Source organism: Loa loa (assembly GCF_000183805.2).
Source record: "Loa loa unplaced genomic scaffold supercont3.140, whole genome shotgun sequence".
Classification (NCBI taxonomy): Eukaryota; Metazoa; Nematoda; class Chromadorea; order Rhabditida; family Onchocercidae; genus Loa; species Loa loa.
In genome coordinates, this window is record NW_018108320.1 from 132,425 (window position 1) to 148,274 (window position 15,850).

At 32.8% G+C, this 15,850-nt stretch overlaps 4 protein-coding genes across 5 annotated transcripts in view; 2 read left to right on the forward strand and 2 right to left on the reverse strand.

Moving 5' to 3' along the window:
• LOAG_17864 (apoptosis-linked 2-interacting protein X 1) overlaps positions 1 to 3,759 on the reverse strand; it is a gene marked incomplete at its 3' end in the record, with an annotated part of 8,027 nt that extends 4,268 nt beyond the window's left edge. Inside the window, exons 1-8 of the mRNA XM_020450526.1 lie at positions 3,507 to 3,759; positions 3,264 to 3,388; positions 2,806 to 2,990; positions 2,224 to 2,320; positions 1,989 to 2,098; positions 1,615 to 1,708; positions 1,178 to 1,317; positions 812 to 914 (exon numbers count right to left, since the gene is read on the reverse strand). Of these exons, the coding sequence (XP_020305789.1) occupies positions 812 to 914; positions 1,178 to 1,317; positions 1,615 to 1,708; positions 1,989 to 2,098; positions 2,224 to 2,320; positions 2,806 to 2,990; positions 3,264 to 3,388; positions 3,507 to 3,715 (1,063 nt within the window). The 5' untranslated portion in view covers positions 3,716 to 3,759. The remainder of the gene's footprint in view (positions 1 to 811; positions 915 to 1,177; positions 1,318 to 1,614; positions 1,709 to 1,988; positions 2,099 to 2,223; positions 2,321 to 2,805; positions 2,991 to 3,263; positions 3,389 to 3,506) is intronic.
• LOAG_06003 (hypothetical protein) lies at positions 3,745 to 4,998 on the reverse strand (the record flags this gene model as incomplete). Its single annotated transcript, XM_003141539.1, has 3 exons — positions 3,745 to 3,809; positions 4,268 to 4,467; positions 4,850 to 4,998. The coding sequence occupies 3 exons, from the start codon at positions 4,996 to 4,998 to the stop codon at positions 3,745 to 3,747; spliced, it is 414 nt and encodes a 137-aa protein (XP_003141587.1).
• Positions 4,999 to 10,404: 5,406 nt separating this feature from the next.
• On the forward strand, positions 10,405 to 11,134 carry LOAG_06004 (hypothetical protein; the record flags this gene model as incomplete). The annotated part of the gene is made up of 3 exons (XM_003141540.1): positions 10,405 to 10,412; positions 10,609 to 10,732; positions 10,898 to 11,134. The coding sequence occupies 3 exons, from the start codon at positions 10,405 to 10,407 to the stop codon at positions 11,132 to 11,134; spliced, it is 369 nt and encodes a 122-aa protein (XP_003141588.1).
• A 221-nt stretch (positions 11,135 to 11,355) lies between these two features.
• Positions 11,356 to 14,528, forward strand: LOAG_06005 (the record flags this gene model as incomplete). Of its 2 annotated transcripts, none has more annotated exons than XM_020447036.1 (4): positions 11,356 to 11,512; positions 12,540 to 12,616; positions 13,596 to 13,825; positions 14,282 to 14,528. In XM_020447036.1, the coding sequence occupies exons 3-4, from the start codon at positions 13,629 to 13,631 to the stop codon at positions 14,526 to 14,528; spliced, it is 444 nt and encodes a 147-aa protein (XP_020302691.1). In that variant the 5' UTR covers positions 11,356 to 11,512; positions 12,540 to 12,616; positions 13,596 to 13,628. The 2 variants fall into 2 exon arrangements, with proteins under 2 accessions (XP_020302691.1, XP_020305790.1); XM_020447037.1 differs by having other exon boundaries at positions 13,674 to 13,825.
• Positions 14,529 to 15,850: the final 1,322 nt, after the last annotated feature.

The window sequence follows — 15,850 nt, forward strand, 5'->3', positions numbered from 1 at the left end:
TACAATTTAAAAGGTATGCGTAATTCTGAGTGAACACGATTTCTGATTAAATCTTATGGTTCGAATTTGTGTGTATATTGACAATGATTAAAGGAAGAATCTTTCTTGTACTTCCGCTTAGCTTCTCATTGTATGCATTGTTATGTTGTAGTCATGTCAAGGGCATCAATCCCACCCAAGGACTTAACTTTGGAAGATTTTTGTCGAATGGATTCTGGCAATATTTCGTGATTTGTCACGTCATCCAAGGCGGCGGGCAAATTTAGAGATGCCAATATCCTATAATGAATCATATAACAAACCATATTCAACTAGAGATCGAACAAAAATACTGAACTTCCAACGGATAGTATCAGCCTTTCACAAAATCATATGGAACCCTTAGATTTCATCCCTCATTTTCTCTACATTCCCAAGAGCTTAGACTGAAGCAAGGACCTCAGAATTAATTTACCCATTCATTATTTGAGTATGTTCACGGAGACGCCCAGTTTCTACATTGATAACTTCCGACTTTCGAGCATCAAAAGATGCTGTAGCTTGATGTACTTGAACCGGTACAAGATTTGAAAACATGTCTGCAATAAAGAAAATTCTGGTATTAATAAGTGACAAAAAACGAAAAACTAAGTAACAAATGAAAAACTAGAGAGGAACATGGCAAATAAAAACAAATCTCATACTTGGGTAATTATTTAGTATTCGTAATATTTTAACCGGAAGAACTGACTGTAATAAAAAACTAACTCATATTTCCTCTCGTAAAATAAAAATTGCAAAATTAATCGAAAGTCACAAATATCAGTTATACCTTTAAATCGTGGTGTCATTGGAAAAGTAACAGGTGTGATTTTAGCAACCGCAGCCTTAGGTAAGTGTGGCAAACTTCGAAAATCTGCGACCCTCTCGTGATACTAAAAATAAAACAACTAAATCGAGAAATGATTGCTAAGATACAACCTGCTAAGATTATGACCTGTTTTTTTGGCTGAGCTGAGAAGTAATGTAGAGACACATGTAGCTAAAATTACCAAATAGGCCCATTACTTGAAACGCTCTCTCTCTCAACCACTGAATTACTGAGTTTCTCAACAAATAATCGAACTGCTTATGGAAAAAAAGCAAAAAACAAAAGAATTTTGAATTTTAAAGAGCTAAAAAATTATCGAAAAATTACAATGAAGTCATTATCCTTTTTAGCTGATGCATATGCTTTCTGAATAGCTGCATATTGCACATCAAATGTTCCATGAGGCATACAACTGACTGCCTGCTGCATAAGAGACTGTGATTCAGTTAATCGACTTAACTGTTCACCTGGAATTCGAGCACCTTTATAAATGAACAAACTTTCTCCTGTGCCACGAGTCAGTACGCCATCGGACGAATCTTACAGGAAATTACGAAGAAGACCAAACTATCAATCGAGAGCCATCATGCGTGTGTTTCATGTAGAAAAAAGAGATAATGCCAGTTCCATGATTCAAACTCGGGTGTATCAAAGTCAACAGATAATGAAAAAATTTCGAAATATTGTCACAAAATGTTTCGTATTTCGGTAAAGAAATACATACTTTTCCTAAGTGTATATTTCTCATAATTGAAGTAACAAACCTATATTCTTCGAATCTGCATTGTCCACTGCTTTATGATATTGAGCGAGCGCTGAAAGTCCAAAAGCTTTGCCTTTTAAAGTATTTGTCCATTCCTGTAACATGATGTCCATATGTAAAAAAAAAAGAAAAAAGAGGTGAAAAAAATACATAATATAAAAGCCATGAGGCGAAACTCGATGGAAAAAATCATTTCAAAAAGTGACAACCACATCATGAATGAAAAAGTCTAACCAGAAAAAAAAATCATGTGCATACAGCACTGGTCACCCGTCAAATTTGCACACAGTTAAATTTTTAAATTTTTATACAACGTTGAATAAATTGGAAAATTTCAATCGAAGTGAAATAGACAAGATACATGACAGTAACAACCTTGTCAAATAAACCTCTCACGACATCTTTTTGCAGTTGCTTCTGAGCTTCATGATAATTCTCCGCGCATTGTGCAGCTAATTTTATCAGTGCAAGTGGCTTCATTTTATCTAAAAAGTGGTCCAATTCCTTCAAAAGGGAACTGCATTATAAAAGAGTATTATTACCCTCTTCCACTTGATCATTTCCGCTTTATTCATTCAATTCTACCTATGTAAGAATGAGAGAAACAAACCTTTTTCAGCTTTGATGTAGATGGCTTCCTGTGCTTGAGCTAGCATAATTGCCGAAAGCACTGACAATGTATCAGGCATAAGGTCCGGAGTTGGTTCCTGGAAAGGAATCACAACATTACGATTCCTAAAGATGTCGAATCTTTTTTTGTTTAGCGGTATTTTGAAAGTGATAACATCAATCGATAAATCAGCGATGAATCATCAATACGATATGATAAGACATCAATATGACAATATGATAAGTGTGCAACTTTTTCCATCATCCAACAAAATTATTAGCAGTGTGTTTTTAATACTCAAATGACCTAAATATGTAACGTTATGTCACTACAAAAAATGTTGCTGATAAAAAGATCGCGATCAGTGGCGACTAAAATTTTAATCAGTGCATGGATCTATAGAGTATAGGTAAATAATGGATTATTTTCTCGAAACCCATATGCATTTTAGGTCAAAGACGGAATTACCACCGAAAGAAATAGTGCATTATATAAAACAACATGTGATTGAGAGTTATTTTATATTATATATATAAAACAACTGATAAATCCGATTTCAAAGAATTGCAAAAACCAACGAACTTGTTGTACAATCCCTAGGATCGTATCCTTCAGATGTGCAAAGATACCAGCCGATTGTTGAAAAAATTTCGCTGCTGTTTTCAGTTCCTCGTCAGTACGCATTGGTTGAGAAGCTGCAATCGCCGACATCAAAGCGCCACAATTGAATAAAACAGCGGCTCTTTCGAATGCACCATCACTTAAAGCTGAAAATTCAGTTGTTTAATTCATATTAAGTTAAATGAAGTAAAGCAAAAAATGAAGCGTCAAAATATGCACGGACCACTAGTCATAAATTACAGCATTGTCAATGGACCAACATACATTGGGTTCATCCTACAATAGATACTTTTTAGTAAATGTATGTTCGTAGTGTTCGGACTAAAAATTGAAAATTACAAGTTATAGGACTCTTAGTATTACCTATTCTAGCAGTATAGAAATGCAATAAGAAGGCATGGAAAGTCACATAAACATACTCAGTGAAGCTCGGCCGAAAAACAATGAGCCTTTATCGAAGGCATCCTTCCATTTAAAGTTGATAGGATTTTGAGTAGCAGTGATTGGTATTTTGTTTTCGATAGCCACCAGCTGATCGTAATATCTGCAAATGTTTGAACTATAAAATTTGAATCATCTAAAACCATGCGGAAAGAACAAAGGCGATGATGTTTAATTTACCCACAATTCAAAACTGCTAGACAAGAACAATCGATACATACCTCGTCAGGACATCCAGAGCACTCTGATGTTTATCCAAGGGTTGATTGCAGGCTTTGTTTCGCATCTTATTCAGTTCTTGCATCGCTTCTCTAATTTCCGAGCTTAGTTCACTCGATGATTGATAAATATTCTCGACATAACTCATTAATGGTTTCACCAAGTCCACCTCGTTCGTATGTTTCAACGGCACCGCCAGGAAAGATGACATCTTTTATGCTTGGAAGTTTTTGGAATTCGTTAGTCTCCTGGAACGCAATCCTCACGGTAAAGCTTCTTCCTTGGAAACAGAAAACGCCAACGATCTGGCAAGAGTCAGGGGTCAGCAAGGCCTCTCAACTACATTCACTGGCAATTCATCATCTAATCGCAAATCAGAAAATGTAGCTTTTTGAAATTGTTAAAATTAAATGTAACGAAGGAAGTGTTAACCACTTAGGAATGAGAAAAAAAATCGAGAAAAGTAAATAATGAGGGTAAAAACCAACAATGCGTGTTGTCACTCACATTCACATCAACTGATATTCAAGAGACTAACAACATATTCTTATCAAATACTGTCATCAAAGGGGAAGTCTCGTGAAGTGAAGCAAAGTAAGTAAATTCACTTTCTGACACAATATCATTTCAGAGGTCCTAGCAGAGGGTTCCCGCACATTCCTGTGATGGTTATGACTTGGAAAAAGATGGTGAAGTCTGATGGCAGATAAGGGAAAGAAAGGAAGGAAAAGCCAGATGTCAACCAATACTGATAAGTAATAACAAAAAACTCCGTCCGAGACATCGCAGGCTCGCATCCGAGTTGATGAGGTTGCTGATTTCTGCTGGGTTGATGTTTGAGTTGCTTTGAGAAGCGATAAAAGCAACCGATACCCATCCGCATTGAGTGTGAATGCCAGGCATAGTTGCATCCAGGCATCATGTACCCTGTCAATGCTCGTAAGGCCCATCATGTTAAGCTCCCTGTATCACTCGTGCCGCGTAACATACCAATGCCTGCCGCATGAAATGTCCTTATGGTTGTAAGAGGAGGAGAACCTCCACCTCCACAGTATTTGGGAGTAGTTTGGCTGGAGTATTTCGACTGGATCCGAAACACTTTCTGCGTTTGGAGAATTGGTGTCTAACTTTCAACGAATTTGTCCAGCTTCATTTGTGTTGAGGAAAGACAGTTTTTGCTTTCTGTGTTTGTTTTATAATACGCAACACTCAGAAATGTCTCGAATGTAACATTATGGACATTGCAACCTCAACCGATAATAATTACAGAGTATTACAATCTTAATCGATGATAGTTGCACACTGATGCAGTACAACCAGTGACAGTTGAACATTACTGCAATACCAACCGATGACAATTGCACAACGCTGCAATACCAACCGATGACAATTGCACAACGCTGCAGTACCAACCGATGACAATTGCACAACGCTGCAGTACCAACCGATGACAATTGCACAACGCTGCAATACCAACCGATGACAATGGCACATTAACCCGTAATAACTTGGATTTCTACAATGCTCATTCTAAATAAATTTTTTGCCTGAATACCTTAAAAAGTTTTTTCAATGAGGATAAAGAATGGGTTGGTTTGAGTTTTACGAAAATTTCTAGAAGGCAAAGTGTCTCCATGTAGAAAGTCGATCTTATGTCTGAGAAATTTTGTGGTAGAATTTATATTTGTGATTGCAAATAAATCCGTATAATAAATCAACTGACATATCAGGAATCATAATTAATCAGGAATGATCTGATGGAAAGGTTTGGTAGCTATGCAAGTCTCTTTTCAACTGTTTCGAATATTGATGTCTAGAAAAAAGAACGTCCATAAATTTTATGAGAAAACAATTCTAATTTGGAAATGTCATCAGACAACTCATATTAATCGGATTTGCAATCACAAACAAGAACTGGGAATCGATGGAGTATGTGAATAGTAAAGTTTCTGGAAAGAATGCAGTCGATGAAACGGCTGCAAAAATTTACTGTGTACAGAGAACATTTAAAGAAGTCTATGGATGAGTTTAGGATTGATCGTTTGACCTTAATATTTCATCAGTAAGCACTATCCAAGATGAAATGTTAAATGGGCAGTTGTTATTGAGAATGCAGAACATTATTATGCAAGAAAAATTACACAGTAAACAGTACCGAATTACAAAAATTAGAAAATTGGCTAAGAATTTAACTCTAGCTAACACTTTGAATCTGATCTGAGTTAGCCAATAGCGTTAAGGTCAGCAAGTGGATTTGTTGGCTGGTCTTGAAGCTCTCTTTTCATTTCTTAAAAAGCTATTTTTCTTAAAAAAGAGAATTAGAAAAAAAGACAATTAGAAAACAATTGGAAAAAAAGAGACAAAAGAGACAACTAGAAATATTGGTTTTTTTTATCAGCATTTCTAATTGTCTCTTTTGATCTCACAAATGCAGAGGTCATCTACCTTAACAAAGTAGCATACAAATCTGTCCCATTTCCGTCATATCACATTCCTCTATCACGTTTTTCCGGTTCTGCTAAAGGTGTATTCGGCGTGCCGTCTACACATCTATTCCCCTCACTTGCATTTCTAGTCGAAAGTTCAAAACAGTATTAAACTAAAATAATACTAAATGAAAATAAAAGAGCCTTATTAAGCTTTCAGGGGCCTTCACGTTGGCAAAATTCTACTCCACGCATAGTAACAATATACTGTAATACAAAAATGCAATATTTTCTAAAAAGAATGCAGTCTGTTTTTTCGGTCCTCCATGGCATTTCCAAACTATCCAATGAAAATGCGAAATAGCAACCGAAGCAATTAAGCAAAGGCCAATCAGTTGTTAAGGCTGAATTCGGTCTCAATAAACTCCGGCACCACATCCAACACTATTTATTTTACCTGTACCAAGTTGGATCAAGAACCGAAATTTATTTAAAGAGATTAGAGTTCCAAAAAAAAGGAAAGATTGGAATTACCACGGTTTACTAGTTTTCAATAGATAGCTACCAAAAGCCATGAAATCGTTTTAGTTGATTTATTTATTGATTAAATCATCTATAATCCGAATACCTTCCCCTTATCAATTAACATCGAGTCCTTATTTCTTCCAATTTTGAACTCACATCGAAGAAATGAATTAATATTTAGCTGATCAGCACATATTCAATGGACATAATGATTTGACCAAATCAATTTAATGATATTAAAATAAATGAATTCAGCAGAAAGGTCCCAAATGAAGAAAATGATATGACTAGTGATAATTATCGTAATTAATGATTTTAATCAATGATTTTTTAATTAATGATTTTTTTAATGATTTTTCTTCTTAGAAACTTTAAAATATATTGAAAAAATTTAAAAAAAACGTGTACGGCATATGTATGAAATGGTAGTTCCGGCTTATTAATATTTCTATTTTCAACTAATGAAAGATATTTTCTCCATCTTACATTCTCTCTTTTTCTTCTCCTTTCTTGGGAAATCTTTCAAGAAGAGAAATAATATTCCTCAAAAATGATAGTGTTATTTCAGGTGTACTATGATATGATTGCTTGTCAGATAAGTCAATTTAATCAACCAAATCATATTGTATTATTTTTATTATTACTTTTATTTGTATTGTACCATTAGTTTCATTTTTATCATTTTCACATTATTTTAATAACTTTAATCTTTGATGCTGCCATTAATGCCTTGTTTCAGCTCAATCAATATTCTTCGATATTCGCGCAGACGGAATCTGAAAATTAAATATCTAAAATAAGTGAAAAATATTTCATACTCTGTGATCAAATGTTTATCTTTCACTTTTAAAAAATTTGAAAACATTGAGTAAGAGGAATAAAAAGGAGAAAGACAAGAGAAAAATGCAAGAAAAGAAATGAAAAGGAAAAAAATATGGTAAAAAGATAAGATTGAAAAAATGAAAAGAAAAAATAAAAGTGTATTAGTTGCATTTTTATCCGATTGTAATAGAAAAATTTAATAGCTTAAACATTTGTCTGTCAATGACTAATGAATACTATTTTTTGGCTGAAATTGTCTCCACCCAATACAGTAATGTACACTCGTTTTTTAATCACTTTTATGAGTTCTAATTAATTAACAATTTGTTAATACCAAGATAACGCAAAAAATTTTATAACTAAAGCAATAATGCAAAGCTGTTGAAAAATGAATTATTTTGACATTGCAATATTGTAAATTTGCTAAAAACTAATAATTGCGAAACTATTAATTGATAGCAAGTTCCAGTGATAACAATTTGCGCATTGCGTCGTCAACAGTTTTGCATCGTCTGCAACTGCTTCTAAATTGCCTGATAACACTTGCTATCTTAATTTCATCTCGTCTAAGTTCAAAAATACTATAACAGTTTCCATATTCTTAGCACAAACTTTATCATTTGCATATTTTCAAAATATGCAAATCACTGATAATAACGATATTAGCTTCACATAATAAATTATATGGAGTTGCTTAAATGTTAGCTGTCATTTGAGAGATAATGATATAAGTCTGTTTCATCTTGATATTTCATAAAACCTTTCATAAATCATTGATCCCATAACAGGAGACTGTAAATGATTTATTATGATGGATTTTATGTTCAAAGTTGAATCACTCATTGGAACCTTGTTTATGTCAAAAAAAAAAGTTGACTGAAATGGTTAGTGAATAGAAAAAAAAGGATAAAAATTTTGTTTTCATGAATAATTTCATTTATTAGGCTTCCACCCATCACATTTGAGCTGTTATTAGCTCTATAACGAACTTTTTGATTCAAATCACATTGCTCAACTTCATGTTTCTCCTCAAATGACACTTGGATGACACTTTTTCCAATGCTTTGAGATCAACAAATGATAAAAGAATACTCTTAAGCATTCTGGTCTATCTGTACTTTACTTTGAAACTGATAGTAGCATTTATCAGCTGAGTTGTGCAATCAGCTTATACTGGCTGATTTCATATTGCTTAAATAGGATAGTATATGGATGGCACAATTATTTTGTAAATTACTTGACCGTTTCTATTCTGACTGACGGTTACCTTTTATGTCGATGTATTTGACTGCATGTCATAAAAATTGTCACAAAGCTCACCATCAAATAATTTGATCTGACTGATTAATACAGCACAACAAGCAGAAGTGACAAGTTTTCGTCAGGAATCATATGTTCTGGGGAAATGTTTGAAAAATGAAATTCGAATTTCGATGCAAAAGTTGTTAACTAATTTGATAAAGGCCATCAATTTTATGATAACATTTGAATATATTACAAATATTAATGTTACAGGTTGCAGATTTTCTGATATAAACAAAAAAATTTGTGAATTCTTTGAGGTTTACATATCACTCTTAACTAAAAAACAAATTGATTCAAACTACTTTTTCATTAGGATAATTAGAATAATGATGGGAATTTTCAAGAGGGAATTTTTAATTAAGTAATTAAGTAAATGTTAACGGCAACATTGATTCGAAAAACTTTTTTCACATTTTTTTTCTTATTAGGCCTGATATATTGAAAGAAATAAAAACATGTTTGGAAGAGAGAGTAATTTCCAGCAAGTTTATTTTAGTTGTATTTATGAGGAACGTTTTGTTAGCGACTTCTCAATATAATAAAGTGCGCTTCATTCGCAACCATTTAGTTCACTTCATTTCATTTCCTTTTCTTTGTTAGGCATATTATCTTATCAGCATATCTTATCATACACTCATCTCAGTTCAGTTATATTCTAAAGAATGAATAAATTCGCTGGAAGCGGTCAAAAATTAAAAAATTATAACCACTCCAAACGGAAAGTAGTAGCAGTCGAATTTTCATTTTCCTACAAGTTTGAAATTTTCAGGATATACATTTTTCCGCAGTACTACCGAATGTACCAACTTCAGTTTTTAAATGATTAGCTAGACACGACTGTTAGCCTATCCAACGGATAGAATCGGTAGAACTGCTGCGATACTTATTTCAGGTAAATTCCTGTTAATCGAGTAACGGTATGTTTCTGAAACATCAGGTGATAATTGTTCCTTTGAATAAACCTAAATTGCTGTATTTCAGAAATTAAGTAATACGAATACTAAATCTCGATTCCTTTGTAAAATTTGCCATATTATAAAACTTGGGTATATTTACAGGTTCCACTAACAAAATGATAACATTCCCCATTTATATTTGTACATTTAGTATAAATATCAAGATAAGGACGAGTTAAATTTTGCTTTTCATGAAATTCGGTGATTAATTTGTATCACCAAATTAGGAAAGTTTTTAAATGAATATTTTAAGAAATATTTTTGATAATCGATATAAGATTAATGTTTAGAAAATTTATTTATTAAAAGTTTTTCACGAATTTAGAAAAAATAATTTTCAAATTAATGTAAAAGCGGCCACTTTTCAATTGCAGAATATTTTTCCTTTTCTCATTGAAGTGAATGAAATCTCATTTTAAAGTTATGAATGAATGATTAAAGGAATAATTTCAGGAAAAGGATGTTATCAAGGACAAGAGATTGATCTTCACTGAAGATGTAGTGATGACCTTAACTTTCAAGGTCATTTTTTTATATAATAAATCTAGTGGTCATGAATATTTCCATACGTTGGATACAGAACTGTTCCAGAATGAATGTAGTAGTTGAAGACTTAATGATCGAAGTGATCAGATGAGAGAAAATAGGAGAATATTTCGTATTAAAAACGCAATTTTTAATTTAATTCAGGAACCATCAGGTATATCGATGATGATGGTATAATACTTTCGTGCTTCTATTTCGAAAAGTTAATCTGTTAGCTAAATTATCGATAACTCAGATTTTCATGATTGAACATGTTAATTCTCTTCTAACATTCTGGGAGATAATTCATAAAGTAGAAATAATCTGTCAAAGAATTTAATATGAACAGGTAACAGCTTATGTGATGATTCATGTCACGCTTTAGAATATATATATTTGGTAAGTGAATCTGGACGATAGATTTATAAATGTAATGAATTTGTGCAATTTTTCAAATTCTTTTCAGGGATAGAACAGAGAATGCCTTTTCCTTTTCCTGCTTGATTGGAACAATTTTACTTTTCAGAATTTGAATAACTGATTAGCGGTGTTGTCGGTGATCTGTCAACTTCTGACAATGACACATGCAGCAGTGACGATGAAGTTGACAACGATGAATATTTTGCAAATGCTATTATTGAAATGGGCGTTGAAATACATTATGATGAGGTAAATCTGCAAAATTTCGAGGGGAATCCGATTTCAAAAAAATCTTCCAATAAATCGATCGATAAATGCTTGCATGAATGGGAAATTGCATGGATTTATTTTCTAGTCACATTTGTAAAATCCAAGGGTTGTTTGTGGGAGGAAACAAGCAATTATGAATTTAAGGAATACATTCCTAAGTCATTTGCAATTCAAATCCGAAATGCCAAAGACGCCAAACAAGCACTTATTGCATATGCAAGAAATGCTAGCATTTTTAAGTGCGCTGATTCAAATGATGACAAAGCTGTGACAATACTAGAAGCATACAATTATTTGTCTCGATATATCAATGTAATCAATATTTTTCCACAAAGTGAGTTCTTTCGGTTCAAAAAACCAGGAATGGAAGAGGAGGAATAAGAGAGAAGAGGAAGGAACAGGAGAAGAGGAGGAAGGAGCAGGAGAAGGGGAGGAGGGACAGGCGGAGGGGAGCAGCGGGAGGAAGGGAGAAGGGAGGAGTAGAAGGAAGGGAGGAAGACAGGAGGGGAGGGGAAGAACAGAAAGGGGAAGGAGGAAGGGAAGGAGGAAGAGAGGAGGAGGAAATAATTAACAATCAATTTCATCATTCCTTTTTCGTCAGACCTTACTGCGTGACACATAAATAGCCATCAATTCAAATAATAACATTTTATTGACTGTTGTCGCATCTTTTCATCCATCTATCATCTTTTCTATCTGATAAAGTTAGGGATGCTACAGAAAAACTGTAAGTTGGTGACGAAAGTGATGACAGAAGCAGTAAGTTATCGTTAATTAAATTCTCCTTCAAATAAATTTATGGTTTTGTTTTTTTATATTCAAACTTTGATTTTACTTTCATCTGTTTTATTCCGTAAGCAAATTAGATGGGTCATTAGATGGGTCACATATGGGTCAGTTTAAAATTCTATAATCTGGCGTAATTCTCTCACCATCGTCACAATAGACGCATGCGAAAACTTCTGGATCTCTCACAACTTCATGAATCATACGGATGGACTCACACGAACTTTTAGTATATTCCGTACAATGAAATATGTTAAACATTGTCAAAAAAAAAATCACGTTTGGATGATTTTAAAATGAACATGAGCCATTTGCTATCGCATCAAAGTATCAACGATGTTTTGAGTCGCCTGTCACATTATCTACCCTTTGCACCCTTTCTTTTAATATCCCAGTATGAATGAATTATTCGGCATTTTGTGCACATGCGCTATGCAAACAAATTTCGTTATTCAAGAAATTTTCAACAAAAAATTTGAAATTTCCAGAATTCGGACTGGGAATTTCTTCCTAAAACAATAAGGCACATTCTTGGAAATTTCTTCCTAAAACAATAAGGCACATTCCTGGAAATTTCTTCCTGAAACAATAAGGCACATTCCTGGAAATTTCTTCCTGAAACAATAAGGCACATTCCTGGAAATTTCTTCCCGAAACAGTAAGGCACATTCCTTTGGCAACCTTTGTGGATTGTGGATGAATTTGTTCTTCATAGAAAAAAACAAAAAATTGTGAGGCAAATATGCGTTTGTGAATCATAATGAATTTCAAATAGAACCGGTCTCCATAGATTTAGGCTTAGCCATGAGGATTTTCGGATTGTTGAACCACCAAAAACTCGTTTTTCGTTTATTTTAATTTTGCAAGGATATTTTTAAACTGCGAGATTTCAGACTTTTTTTTTCAAATTACATTTAAAAGCGCTTGCAAAAATTTACCACTTAAGTTTTTACTTAAAATTTTTGAATTTTAACAAATTCGAATTAAATTCGAATTTCAGATTCATGGTACCATCGAATTCCTTGATGTTTTCTATCGATTCGAAACAAAAAAACAACAACTGTCTCGATGACCAGGGTAATAAAGCATTTCAGAAGAATTTTTTCTTATAGCAAGGTTACAGGATTGCTCAGTTTTTAATGTGTCAAATTTTTGATGCTGCCAAAAAATAACCGCTCGTCCAGCGTTAGTAGTGCTATTATGTTAAATCTTTTTAGTGGCAAAACATCTTTTAAAAGTTTGATCGCTAACCGTCGGCACTGGAATATTAATGTATAAGATTTTTTCAATTTTCATATTTGAAGAAAAGCTTTATTGTAAAAAAGATTAAACAGCAATTTTGGAAACTTTTACACAGTGGTTATTCAGCCTAATTAATTAAGGGGGATGTTTATCACTGAATAAGTTTTACTTTATTCGTTTTTTTTTGGTATTATAACTTACTGTTATGGAAAAACCACATATATTTCTCATTACTCCTTATTAAACTAGAGGAGTTGAGATGAAAAGGAAGATACAGTAAGCGCATTTGTCCACATTGTCTGGTAGAAGGAATTTGTTGTTTAGGGAAAATTTTATAATTTAATGTCATAATGGTTAGTAAAAATTTAACAATTCGCGGATAATATGTTTTTTTTTTTTCATGAGTAAAATTAGTTTCGAAGATGAAAATGAGTAAAGCAGAGAGTAGTAAAATATATTGTTGCTGATATGATTTGCTGATATAATTGGTAATATGCTGATATAACTGATACGATTGCTGATATGCTGATTTGACCGATATGACCGTTGTTGTGAACTTGCTGATATGATTATAAAATTCTAAGTATAAAATCTATGATCACTTCAACTTTTCAAAATTTATAACCCCTCTTCATGTACCATAAAATATCTTGCGAAGTAGAAGAATCCAAAAAATGAATGCGTTCTTCAATATCTTCAAGACTTTGCCATCGTTTCTCTTTAATGCTCCATGAGTCCCTTGAGAGTTTATAATCAAAAGGATTGAAAGTCTGCAAAAAGCCTTGATATTCCGGGCCTATTTATGATATTTCAGGCTATCAAATATTATTCACAATACCATCTGTAAATGTTCGATAATCACGCAAAAGAGTACAAACAATGTGATTTGCAGCAAATTATGGATGCATACAATATGCAAGAGAGTAAGATTGATAAACTATCAGTGATAACAGCCGCTGGTGTTATCACTCTTGACTTGCATACAGCACTAGACACATATGTGATCGCTGAAGATGTCGCAAGAAAAAATATACGAAATCAAAAGTAACATCTCATATTTGCTTCATAATTGTAACAATTGTTAACTTTAATTAACCGTTTACCTGATAATATCATTGAAACATTGCTTCACTCCGCATGAATGTTATAAAACTAACCACTTCCTGAGTCAATAAATTTGAATTAAAATTCCAAAGGATATGATCTTGTTTATGATACCGTAACTATGATTACGATTGATTCACATAACGAATAATATGTAAGCCTAATCAAATTTGTCTTTTTTTTTTTTGGTCTGGAAATAAAATTACTTCGTTTTGAGGAAAGTGCTCATTTAAAGCATGGAATAATAGCTAGTTGTTGTTTGAAACATTCTTATCACCACCGCTATCAATATCATGATCATATCACGATACGAGTAACAATTATGATAAGCACTAATCAAAAGCGGAAATTTCTTAATCTTAGTCTTTCAAATTTTTTTTTTTATTCTATTTTAAGAAACAAACTGGCAAGGAGAAGCAGCTGTTTGAGTATCAATGAATTCGTCCATCTTCTTCTTTTCGAACACGTTGAAATTGCAACTGTTTGGCGGAAAGCGCAATCATCACTTCACGAATCATTTCATTTTTCATTCTTCTCCCATCAAAATGTCTCAAATTCCGCTCTTCTTTTTACAGATTTTACGGTATTCTCGTCAATAGCAAATTTATTTCAACTCAATACTATTACATTTCTTGTCTTGTGAACATCGTTGAAAAATGTTAAATGAATTTCTATGAAATACAATTTCAAAAGTGAATTATTGATTGATCATTAGTTATCCAAATATGAAAATAATACTTCGATCAGTGCTGAAGAAAGTAAAGAAAAGTGCACTAGCTATACAATACTTTATCAATTTTCCTTTTTGTTTTAAGTTCATACAAACTATCGTGTATATGTATGTACATGTGTATGTGTATATATATGCATATGTGTGTACGTGTATACAAATGTGTGTGTGTGTGTGTGTGTTTGTGTTATATGTATATATACCTATGTTTACATCTCGTAACTGTCATTACGTGTACAATCCGTTTTAGATACAAAATTTTATAACCCAATAAATAATAGTTGCAAAATTTATGAATTCACTCATTCGGTTTGCTGTATTTGTGTGTATGAGTCATAGGAGAACTTTAACGCTGCTTCTGTTTTACTATTTCTTGATCAGAAATTTTGAAGTTCATGAAAACTTTCATTTCTTTTGTACCGTATATCGAAATGTTCATTTCTTTCCAATTTATTCATCAGTAATCAGATAGGAAAGGAAGAAGTTTGATAAAAAAAGAAAACAGGCTGTCCGTACATTCCTTTGTTTAAGGATTAATTTTTGCTCAAATAACTTTAAAGAGTTGAAGTTTTGAACCAGTGAAAAGGAAAAATAAGGCTATAAGCTTAAATTTAATTTCAACCCAAAATGAATTTAAAATGAATTTATTAGATATTTTGTAATCTTTCGGTATGTGAAAAAATAATAATTCCAATAACTTTTAATCGTAATCGAGAATTCTTCGATTTCGGAGAGATCTTTTTTTGATTTAAAATTCACGAAAGAATTGAAAACAGAAAGACAGATGATTCTATTTTACACTTTAGCTCAAACTCTTAATAAATTATGTTCATTATTTATTTCCGTCAGGACGAATTCTGCTGAACATCTGTTCTTCGTCTAAATTACGAAGAAATCCACGGGTGGCACGGATGAGATTAACACATAGAACAAGCACCGTGGTGATCAGTAATTTATTTTGAGCTCAAATGTAAGGCTTAAAATAAAATCAGATTTTCGATATCACAGAAATTTTAAAAGTCCAATTTGAGGGAAAATTCACATTGAGCCGGATTTTCCAGACAGTTCAATTTCATTTTTAGTAAATGAATTTTAACTAGATGGCTAAGCATAATAACATCACTTTGAAAGAGTCAATTCCGGTCACGAAATTAAAGTTCGAATTCGAATTATCCTATTGGAAAGATTTTATGAGCATGAAAGAATGTGAAAAGTAAATTACTTGATTGGATTTG